This window comes from Haemorhous mexicanus, chromosome 3 (genome assembly GCF_027477595.1).
Source record: "Haemorhous mexicanus isolate bHaeMex1 chromosome 3, bHaeMex1.pri, whole genome shotgun sequence".
NCBI lineage: Eukaryota > Metazoa > Chordata > Aves > Passeriformes > Fringillidae > Haemorhous > Haemorhous mexicanus.
The window spans coordinates 63,385,846-63,398,406 of NC_082343.1; the positions used below are offsets into that span (position 1 = coordinate 63,385,846).

Sequence of the window (12,561 nt, forward strand, 5' to 3'; positions counted from 1 at the left end):
GTACTGGATATAAACTTGCCATTGGCCCTGGCTTGCCAAGTGTGTTCCTTGTGCATTTCATCAGGTTTTCTGGGTGTACACCAGAATGGTGTGCCTAAGCAACTCACAGGGTTTGAAGCAAAGGTACTTTATTTACATTTCATAACCCAATCATTCTTACAAGATGACTGCAATATCTGATTCACAGAACAAAATTACTCTCCTTGAAAGAAGATAAATTATATGCAGATGTAGTTCCACTGAAAGACCAGGAGCCAAATACCACCAGCAACACGATTGCAAGTAAATATGATATTGGTAGAAATGCTATTTTTCATGTTACACGTTTGACAAAATATGAAAATGAATTAACTTGGATTAATTCTCTGTAAATGCTACTTCATAATGCAGCCTTTAGCTGCTCAGACAGCTGAAACTAGTGCTTTACTTATGAAAAGATTATTGTTAAAACTGTAAGATAATTAGTTCACGTGGAATGATACTTCACTCTTCCCATCACTATAAAGGTTAATACTTAGGCTTTCCATTTCAAGCTGTTCTCTATCACAGCCACATCTCAGATTAATAACTACCTACAGGAGGCAAGATTAATTTAGGGTTTATCCCATGCCTTTCATGAATATGCCAGTATCTAACAACTTCCCTTTGCCAAGTGGAATAGAACAGATACATTCCTCCCTTCAAAGTCATCTTTGCCTTTAAAGAAACCACATACCAGATGTAGGTAATTTACTAAGGAAAGGATAGAGCACATGACCTGGTTAAAAATTGTTAATTGCACACTTAAGATCAGAATTAAGTTCAACTCAATTCAGTAGACTTTAAGCCAATGTTTCACTCATGGACATTTACCAGTGTGCTGAATAAGGTTCTTTGCTGTTTAGCTCAGCCAGTGAAGAACACAGAGACGCACTGGTTTAACCAAGAAGATAGCAGACTAATGGAATCAATATCTGCCTGTGTGAGAACTGGATAACCAAATAAATGGAACAATGCAAATTAAATTAATTACTGGAATAATTACTTTTGCATTATATTTTCTGTGCAGACATGTTCTCCCAAAGAAACAGTATACAATTCCTTTGCAAGTGATAAATTGCTATCTCATGTTCAGTTAACCCCCCAAAGAAGCACCTAGTTAGAATCAGTTTTAAAATACAGCACATGTATATGCACTATTTCTTTTAGTAACACTTTATCTGCTCCTGCTAGATTTTACAAGAACAAATAACCATGCAATGATACAGCACTAATGATATAAGCACAACTACAAATACAAAATACTTGCAATTTTTCCTAGAACTGAAAATGATTTCCCATCTGATAACTCTCGATAATCCGAGACTCTCTTAGATTCAAGGTTATTATCTTTCTAAAATGTATCTACAGGATATTTTCACTGAAAGCTGATTTTTAAAATTTTTGCAACTGGCATTGGAAATTTTCTGAGAACAGAAACAAGCAATATATATCTATATCCAGGACTCCAAACCAGCTGTATTAACAATTTTGCATGTGAACATTGCTTTGCGTTTGGTAGAAGATCTCTACCAAAACACTCTGTCTACTGAAGGCAGATTAGCCAATTAACTGAAGGGGTTTTCTTCTGCCATGTTACATATGGAACACCATCTGATCTTACCTCTCCATTTTCCAGAGGGTGGATTTTGGAATAATAAGAAGTGCATATGACTTCATCATCTTTTAGGTAGGATGGGGTTCCAGGCCGGGGATGGATGTTGTAGCGTGTCAGGCACTCGCTGTCAGTGATGGCATAGTACTGCCATGGCTGATAGTCCACGCCATCCAGCGAGCGCTCCAGTATCCAGTTCCCAGGACGAGGGGAGTTAGCTGCTTTCACAATAACATACGCAATCTGGAAAACCTGCAAAATACAACAACTGTTAAAACACAACTAAATACACAATGAAAAATTCATTCCAATTTCTTCGTAGATGCCAAAATAAGGACAGTAAACATACTAATACTTGACTGGTTTTCTTTCCCCTAGAAATGCAATATGGCCTTGGATTACACGGAAACTCTTAAAACTACAGAAACAAATTCTCCACTGACATTTCTGAAAAAAAATTAGTTTCATTAAGCAAGTAAAGACTTTGAAAATAGAATTAAAAAGCACTCTAAGTTTCAAATAGCTTAGTAGGTAATTGCTAACCTGCCATTTCAGCCACATGTTTGCAAAGTTTGTTTTCAAGTATTTTCAGTTTGTAAGAGTGGCATTGTTTTCTTATGTGTGTCTATAGACATACATTTTCCACAATGTTTAAGAGTTGCCAAACTATTACAACTCTATCTCTGTTAAAGGAAAACATAGTTTTAAGCTATTGAAAGATAACCACATCATGCTGAAATCATTCTATAAAATAATCTTGTTTCAATCATTCTATAAAACATTCACCCAGCTCAGCACTGCGACCATGAATAAGCTTTACAGGACAGAGACACATCAAATATCACTAGAAACAGAATGCAAGCAGATAATCAATACTCATTATAGTCCATTTTACCTGCCTACTCAATTGATTTATCAAGGTTTATTTCTGTGTACACGCTTGCTGGAATGCAAACCACAAATACATTTGCAATTGCAGAATGACACACATTAGTGACACAGGTCTGGTTTGCTTTGGTTTTTAACCTGCTAACAGCCATATGCTACAGAGATAGAACTGAAGCCAAGGAAAAGAAGCAGCTATTTCTATTAGAAAAGCTGAACACATATCAAGTTAACATTTTTAAGGTGCATTGCTATAAGTCTGCACATGATGATGCCAGAGGGTATCATGGCAGTGTTGATTTAATTCTTAAAGCTTCCTGTATTGGATAGTCACTGTAATGAAGCTGCAAGATTCAGACTTAGTCCACAAAAATGTCTTGTGAATGCTTAGATGATCAGTAAAAATCACTGAAAGAATATCCAACAGTAAACAATGAAAGAAACAGTCAGAATATTTGAATTGCTGTTTATTACTGTAAATACCACCAGTATTACTGTAAATAGAAAATGTGTTAAGTGGCAGAGTAGAGCAACTATTCCTGAACACTTTATGATGGAGACAAAGATGTGTTTATTTCCAACTCCCATTCCTGCCTTCTGGGCAGATGCTGAAAGTGTGATAAGATTCACAGTCACTTCAGTCAGGAAAATAAATCACTAGCAGTCAAAGTTTTTCAGTGGAATAAGAAGTGAGTGAGGCTGTATTTATTTCAATATGAAGAACATGTCTGTAACTGTACCTTCTTGGAGGATTATCTCAATATTTTTCTTCAATAGCATTAAATGAACACTCCAGAGAATTAAAAAACCTGTGTTTCATTCCATTGTTCCAACAGGAATCGTACAAACACTTGTCCCCTTTCAGAAATCCCCTTTCCTCTCTCAAACTCATTTACATATATACATGCATATATATATATATATATGTATTATATTCCCCTGAGGCCACGAACGACCATAGTTTTAACTATCCTGGATCAGTGTCACTAATACTCTTTACAATAAACAGAGACAAGCAAAACATTAACAAATCTCTCCAAACTGCTAACCCCCCAGTTAAGCTCTTAGAAATATAAGAAATACAGAATAGAGACTTCTTCATTCCAGGGTACTTTTAATTACTTTTTTTTTAATTTTACATAAGCAATTTACCTCCAGTTCTCAGAATAAGACTGTTCTTTATAGGTTGAATGGGTAGCCACTGAGGTTAAACACATTGCTAGGGCTTCTGTCATGGAAGATCTATGGTTTAGGACATAACTCACAATAAATTCACAGCCCCAGGTGTGTGTATATATAGTTTCCTTTTTGGAAGACCTAAAATTTGCAACATTTTATGAAAGATTCTTTGTTAGATACAACCAAAAAAATGTGTATCTCTGCAAACATCTTGGATGCACTGGCTCTGTGGGGCTAAGAGGAGTGATCAACATCAAGTCTTTTTTCTGCTTGCTTGCTTCGAAATACTAGGCTGTGTGGGAGAGGGAAACTTTCTACAGTAATTTTTCAGGTTGAAGCCCTCTTCCAATAACAATTCCTGCATATTTTGCTGAGAATGTGTTAGAAGTCTTGTTTCTTGCCTTCAGATGGTGCACTGCTTGACTGCAATTTAATATACACCTTTGGCTTTCATTATTTTTAGCATGCTCTGTAAATGAAACTGCAAAAAAACCACCAAAAAAAAAAAAAGGCAGTAGAGAGTAAACAGCATATTGCACATCACAGTGGAATGGATGTAATTTCTCTTAATCTAAATCTGACAAGGAAAAAAACTTCTTAATGTAAATAAAAGAATACACATAAAGAGCTGGTGGTTTAACTACTACTCAGCTACAGTTTTCAACCTGATTCAGACTACTACAGTCCCAGCCTCCAAGAGTTCCTTTTGTCACAGCGCTGAGCTATCTGCAACCCACTAACTTCCTGGACAGAGAGACAGAGCTGGAACTACCACTATTTTTAAAAACTGGTAGAGTGTTAATGCTAACTGCAGATAAAGGAAGATGCACCAAAAGCATCATTCATCAAAAACATGGCCTGGTTGATAGTATTCCTGATCTTTCTAAGGCTAGCCTGAAGACAGTACAGTATGTTAATCCATGTTTCTTAAAAATACCTTTCCTTTGGGGGACAGCTAGAGCTTCAGCATGACATGAGAAGATGGCTGTCCCAGCCCAGTCAGCTACATCAGGCACTATCAGCTCATCACAATGCTGTGAGGAGGCAGAGAGCAATCATGGTGCATGCCATGTTTTACTGTGCTTTCTCAGCAAGCTGGCAATGACAACAACAGACTCAAATTAATAGCAGCTGTATGATTATTCTCAAAGCAAATCCATGTAATGGAAGCAATGCTGACTTTCCAGTCAGCTGGAAAACTGTCCTTCTCCAGATAAAAGAGCAACTCTTCTTTTATTGTGGAGATTTTTAGCAAATACAAAACCAGTAAGTACTTACTGGCATGAGAAAACTAATAAAGTCTAATGGATCATAGAGTTTTGCTGCATTTGTTTCCACAATCAAAAAAAGTGACATGGTTCAGTGTTCTGAAGCCAACCTTCCTAGTACATCGCTAACACCGAGCTTCTACTCCCCTGGGGTAATCGATGGAGCAGCTTGGTTTGCTTTTTCAGATAGCATCAATAAACCAACACATGTCAATTGACAGAGCAACTGCGCCATCTTAGAGCACATCTGGATTTGTACAAGTCCAACAGAAAGCAACCTAGAGACCTAAGCTTGCTTATACAAACTGGAAAATGGAGCAATACCAAGCTTCCTGGTAGTATGCAAAAGATCATTAACACAGCTGCCAAAGCACAGCTGGTGCTTTTTTTTCTGCTTGTTCCTGCTCATGTGACCATAGCAGTATAATTATGGGAGTGGGAGGGAAATAGTCTAAATACTCCTTTAAACCTTTCCCAAATTATAGGCAACATAATCCTCAAGATGAGAAACAAAATGAGTCTTGGGCCTCATTTTCACTGGTAATTGTCTCAGCAGTGAGAACTATGAAGCACATATTGTAGGAACACTTCCATAAGTTATAGCATTGTACCTTCTTGTGAATGCCTCATAAGACACAGAAAAGTGCATCCTACTATAAAGGATAATTTGCTACACTAATATTATTCAGATAAAGCTGAAGTGAATCATTAATCTACATAGGGCTAACTACTGAAGCAGGAAATCTCATTGTGTCCGATTCCCACTTGTGCTTCTATTTAAAAAATAAATCCTTCTGTTAGAAAATGTTCATGTAAATCAGAATATCAGCAGAGAAAAACAATGGTACCACACAATTCTACAAAAGTATTTCCATTTTCTCAATAGAAAAATTTATTTGCCCTAATGGAGGCTTCCATCAACAATCTGGTGTAAACTCTGTATCTACTTGTTTACTATAGTTATATTGTATTGCTGATTATTATTGCAGTTCAGTGTCAGGACTTAGGCAAGGACTAGTTTCCTTACAGGCTGGTATAAATATTGTCACACCATATGACTTTTCCATGACACAGATTTATTTAAGCAGTTATTTAAAAATGCTGATAGGGGTAGAAAAAGCACAGCAGAGACCCCTTGTCCCACTGTGAAAACCACCCAGAGGAGTCGAGGCTACCTCAGAACACCCTGAGGTTAAAGGGGGTTATTAGCCACAGAGGAGTGCTCCTCATTAAGAGAAGCAGGGGAAAGTCTATGCAGAATTCAGTATGGGATGTATTAAGAGGATTGTATAAATGGATGAGACTTACAATGGAACCATTTAGGGGAAGGAATAGAGGTAGATCAAGGTGGATCAAGAAGGACGAAGTATAAGACAGAGGGAAAAGGAGATGAAAGGAACCCGTTGACTGCAACTAGCTGGCTGATCAGCATGTTAATCCTGACCTCAGTCACTGAAGTCTATCCTATTTTCTCACTAAATCCTGTTTCTAAATATCTTCTTTAGGTCTGTTCTCTCTCTTTAGTGAGTATGTGTGAATAAGAGCTAACTTCAAGCTCAGCAAGCAGAAGAGATCTAAATACCAGCAACTGGAGTGGGGCTGTAAATCTCCAAGATTTTCAAAAGATTATCTAAGGCTAGCTGCTGAAGCACTGCATGCCTTGGTTGCATCCACAGATGTATATGCCCCTAGCAGACATTAATCCTGATCAGCTGGAGAAGAAGAGGGTGAAGCAGGATGCGCTGTGTTTGTGTTCGTATGGGTGCTGACAGGGCGCTGTGGTCTATTTATGTTGCTCTGTGCAGCCACGTGTGTGTTTCACTCTCTCAGGAGTATGAGTTCTGCCTTGCTACAGTCTGAATGTGAAAACAGACATAGGACTGAACTTCTAATACCACAGGTGACCAAGAATCAGAAACCACAGACATAAACAGATTCTCAATGCAAAAGTGTTCCTCAATCATTAACTTCTATCTTGATACTCACATATAAAAACAATTGTTATATATGCAGCACATCATGCATCTTAAATACCACATTTTCACTGTTTCTCATTGTGGATTGGCCTCTCCTAAAGGTTTAAGAAATGAAACAGACCAAATTCAACTACTCATGAACTGAAGCAGAGATTGTGTCAGTTTTGAGAAACAGGTCCTTGTGTTCTCAGAGACCAATTTAGGAGTTCAGTAATATTTCAATTCATGGATACTGTTATGGATTATTGTTTGGGTTTATTATGTATGAAAGAGAGTAGAAAGTTGTGATGCAAGAATGTTTATACAATTGGCTATTTAAGAACAACTAATCTTCTCATTTTAGTCTCACATCCAACTCAGAGAAAAAGCGTTCTTTAGAAATTGAATGGCTTTCCAGAATCCTCAAATGGTCTTCTAGCATGTATTTTTTCTATTACTGTCCTTAGAGACAGTGGCCCTGATTTCAAATATTCTGCTCGCAGTTAGAACTTCTGCAATTGAAAATGTTGGCATGGGTGGAAAAAAAATATACTTAGCAGGATTCCACTAATATCAGCTTAGAGAGCTGAACATCTCCCACCATGCCACACTTTGCCTTTAATGACAATATTGCTCCTGTACCTCTCAGCTTCTTCCAACTGAAATTCTGCTACCAGATGGGGAATTTGGGCTGAGAGAAACACAGGCTTGATGCCAACATAATTTTTTTTTTCCAGTGTTGAAAGCAATTTTAGTAGGGCATCATCGGTCCAGAAAAATTGTAACTACAAAAAGTTGCAGCTACAAATGTCATGCAAATTAAGATATCCACAGCACTTCATGGGAAAAACTGAGAAAGATTTTATCATAGCCAATCTTGAAAAGCTCTAAGGTGGGTGCCTCCAAACTAGTTACAAATTCATCTTTTCTAGTTAGGCAAAAATTCACTTTTGTACAGTGCTCAGTCCCATTCAGTTAATGCCCGCAGAACATTAGTTTAAAAAAATCTATAAATATACCTGAACTTAGAATAAGCTCAGCTTTCTCCCTCCCATGTATGTAACTGCTGGAGAGGCAGAAGTTCTTTTAAGAACGCTTTCTTCTCTGTGACAAAAAACCCATTGTACTAATACTTCTCAACTTTTGTTCATGTTTTAAGATGTCATTAAAAAACAAAAAAAGCAGTCTATTGAAAGAATGCACATTATAAAATGTCAAAATGCATATTATACAATGTCAAACTGTAAAGTACTCAAGTTGTCCAGCTGTTGAATATCTGAGACACATTAAGCCAAATGGAAGGACTCAGAACCTATAAAGTTTCTGTCAATGTCAATTTTTTTCTTTGTAATTTTCTCAGTTGGTTTTCTCCATTACCAACTCTTCAGCTGTTTGTGAAGGCCTCAAAAACAACAGCTGCTTTCTCTGGAATATTTTTGCTGCTCATCATTGGCCTGGTGTATACCAGAATGGAAGGCTGACGTTAATAATCTTTTTTCACAATACTTTCAAATAATAGCAGAAAGCAATTTCTCTTTATTTTCTAAAGTTTATCACTTCTTTCCATGGAGAAAGACTATTTTGAGAAAAGGAAAATTGATGAAAATGCCAATATCCAAACTCCTCTTCTTAAAACCTAGACAAGAGGGGAGGACAGAAATGGTTGTTCCTCTATTTTGATACTTAAAACACCAAGAAAGAAGTTATTTTAAAAAAATTTCTAGATCCAAGAACTGATGCTCAGGCTGGATCTATTAGCATTGAGATTACTCAGAGTGAAGCATTCTTATTTCCTTCAGCGATGTTTCCATGCAGTGTCCTCTCACGAGCTCTCACTTACTCATACCAAATCTGTACATTTTAATGTGCCTATCACAACAGAAGCACTATTTCAAAATCATCATCAGCTGCAAAACTTATTTTTTCAAGTAAGCTTCTTATTCATCATAAACTATTTAAAGACAACAGATTTCTTCAATATCAATAACAAAATCTGCTCAAGACTGAGAATCCTATGAAGCCTTACTTATCACCACTCTCCCAGGCCCCACAATTTTCTTTAGAACCAAGACAGCTAACTGCACAAAATCAGAATACAACCTCATACACAAGTCAGAATGTATGTGTCACTGGATTCAAAGGAGAATAGCTCCCTTGCTAAAAGCCAAAATTAGCAAAGTGGAAGGTATATGTATTACAGACATAGAAGGAAAATACAAGGCATGTAACCTCAAAAAGAAAATGTATAAATTCTCAACACTGTTCAAAATCTTTGTTGCTGTCTATTATGAACTGAAGCTCAAAGGATTTGCTCACTTAGAAATCTTTCTTCCTAAGCAAAAAGCAACAAATTTATGGTCTGATTTAGTGGTGAGCATAAAAAACAGGCAAAATAATCCTGTGGCTATTTATTATTAATATAACTCTTCAACCCAGCTTACAACACTTTGTTTGGTGGGTATTAAAATTCATCTTTCAATACAATGATGGGTTCTTAGCACTTCAGAATGCATTTGAGACATCTCCCTCCATGCACTATTGAACGACTCATGAAAAACTTTTTTAATGCTGTGGGAAAGTCAACTTGAGCATCTTCACTAACATTTGTTTGTTAGAACACCTTAAAAGCTTCATGCAGCAGCCTATTCAGGAATTATGGCTGGCATAAAGGGGAAGTCTCAGTCCTTAACTGGGGAAAAAGATAATTTTATTTTCCTTAGGCTTTTGTCTGAGTGACATCAATGGGGAAAACTTTATTCTGAGACAAGAAGGGAGCCCTGGGTAAAATCTATTACTTATTAGTGTGCTCATATTCTCTCCTTCCTGCAAATGGAAATCAAGGTAGAAAGATACATAATCTAAAGTAAACTTGCTAATAGTATAAAAAACAGGTAGTTCTTAAAAATGTTTACTGTAACGTCAAAATATTTACTACCATTCTGTTTGTTATCATGATAACAAATAATTTTTTCTAGGTATGTTTGCTATAAATCCTTACTGGTATATTTCTATGCAATTTTTTCCTTTTTGAGTTTTTCAAACGCTTTCATTATAAGCTAACTTCATGTCCAATAGTCCTACATTTAAAAGATTTTAAAATTGCATACTAATTAATAATGTAAAATAATTTAAAAGTAATAATAACTTAAAAGAATATCAGAAAGGTAAATTACTCCTTTTTTCACCCTATAGATATCTATTTAGTTCATTACCAGCAAATTGTAAAACTAAAGAACCTAAGGAAGTCACTAAAACGTTAAGTTTCAAGCCTATGAAGGTACTGAAAAAAAGAATAAGAAAATAATGAGCATTGCAGCTAACATACCTGTCTAAAAGCTGGCTGTGGACTTTATTAAAACAGAACACCTAATTCCTTTTTCTTTTGTTTAACTGATTCAACAGTCATTTTTATGGTTTTAGTTGCATCCCTTTTGGGCTGTCACTTCAGCAGTTCATTTACCGCTTAGGTGTAACTGAGCCAGAAAACTGGCTTAGTTTTGAGAGAATTTGTTTTCTGAATTCTCAAATGTCTACATAACTTCAAAATGGAATGACTCATGAGCAAGAAGTAGTAAAAACAAATATTGAGGATGACAGCTCTATGTTGCAGGCTTGGACAGTAGCTCACAGACCAGGACCGTACTCATTTAGGTTTTACAATGTTGAAGTCAACAGGGAGTGTTGGCTGCCCCCTCCCCCAAGCTGGCAGTAAAACCTCACACAAGCAAGCCAAATCAGAAAATTGATCTGGCAGAAACCACACCCCAAAAAACAAAACAGAACATAGTTTTCAGTACCAAGGTACATCTGGTTTCCTGCACGGCAACACAAATGCTAGTGCCAGAACAAGAAGTACAGAAACGGAGGGGAACAGAGGCAATCAGGGAATTGCAGCGTGATAGTCTCAACAGACTTTCAGATTTTTCATTTTTTTTCTCTTTAGATAAACATTTTTGAAGATGAACAAAACTGACTGTCATCTGTTGGAGAAAAGTCCAGGTTTGGAGTAAACTTCATTTCTGTTAAACTACTTTCTGAAGAGAAGCTTTAAGTCTTACCTTTACAAAAGCAGTTTTGAAAGCATTTTAAGCTCACAGTTATTAGAAGGTAAAAAAAAAGAAGAAAAATATTAATTGAACACCTGAACAAAATGCTTGCACATATACAGAAATTTAACACATAAATACCAAATGGCACTTCATTTTACTAAACTGGCTCTTATATCCTAAGACTAAACAGGATAGTTAACTTCCTCTTCATTCCTTTAGCTGTTCTGATATTTAATATCAGAAGGTATTCAACAGAAAGCTAGCTGTAATTTTTGTTCCCCAATGGAAAATGTATTTGATATTCAAGAGAAGAGAAAATATAACATTAAACCAAATACTGCCCGGTGTTCATATATGCCCATATACTGCCCATATTCATATATGACTATGCAGTTAATGTGTAAAGGCTATTTTAATATGGCTTTGTTTCTCAAGATGTTTTGATTCCTTAGACACTGCCTGGTCAACTGTCCTAAGTTAAAATAAAAACGTACAGTTTTGTATTAAAAGATGTTGTCAAATAGCATCTGATTTACCTCTTATTTCACTATGGCTATAAGATTACCTTTAGTCAATCCCTAAAGGATATATTGAACTGGACCTTATTGTGGGATTCAACTGTATAAACACCCAAACAGTGGATTCCACTAATTTGAAACCAGATAACAGGGAGATTGTTCCAGAATCCAAAAATCATGCAACAACTTTGAAATGGCCAAGACTCAAAGGTCTGGTTATTTCTTCTTTAATAAAAAAAAAAAATTAATTAGTCAGGGATGCAGATTTAGTTAATTCATGGGTCTCTGCCACCAGTTTGCTGTATGACATCATTCCTGTAATAAGTGTTCTGAGACTGCCTTTGGAAGGGATGGTGACTGCAGTGATTTCTACACAGAGCCAGAACACGATTTTTGAGACTCCTTTCTCCCTTCCTACAGAAGAAGGGTAGGGGACAGGATGAAAAGATAAGGTGAAAGAGTTGGATGCTCTCAGAGCTTAGGGAACTTACAACTGATGAAATAAAAGTGTTTTAGAGAGAAACAGCTACATAGCTTAATCAGCTATTCTTGCTCTTGCAGCTTATAAGGCTCTGTAGAGCGTACTTTCTTTTTCTTCAGATATGTATTCCTGGAAAGCATCACCTGGACACTGAACTGATCCTCCACAGTCTCGAGCAATTAAGACATAGTCATTAAATCCAGAAATTTCTGCCAGAATATTAACTCTGGGTCCACCTGTGTTCCACACATCTACAATTCACATAAAATATTCCAGCATAATTAAAAAAATATGAAGTGCAGCAAAAAAGTTAAATCCATATAAATATGCTCCTGGCATGAGCATCTGAGCAGTATCAAGGATATTGCCAATGTCCTTGTTCCCTAGAGTAGTTGAAAATTTGTTAATAAAAGTGTCCTGATGTGTGTAGAAATCAGAAACAGATGGGCTGACCACTTCACCTCAAAATGCCAACTGGTTTTCCTGTGAATTTGCCAATTTTCTTAAAAGATACTCTACGAATCTTCCACATCACTGTGAAATTAGGACCAATTGAGGATTTAGAAATACCATGACTACAGGGAATATGTTCT

At 36.5% G+C, this 12,561-nt stretch overlaps 1 protein-coding gene across 5 annotated transcripts in view; it reads right to left on the reverse strand.

The window, feature by feature from the left end:
* The window catches only part of LAMA2 (laminin subunit alpha 2), a 339,355-nt gene that overhangs the window by 238,493 nt on the left and 88,301 nt on the right, over window positions 1-12,561 (reverse strand). For all 5 annotated transcript variants that reach the window (XM_059842130.1, XM_059842129.1, XM_059842128.1 and 2 more), the window contains exon 4: window positions 1,643-1,885. In XM_059842130.1, the coding sequence (XP_059698113.1) occupies window positions 1,643-1,885 (243 nt within the window). The remainder of the gene's footprint in view (window positions 1-1,642; window positions 1,886-12,561) is intronic.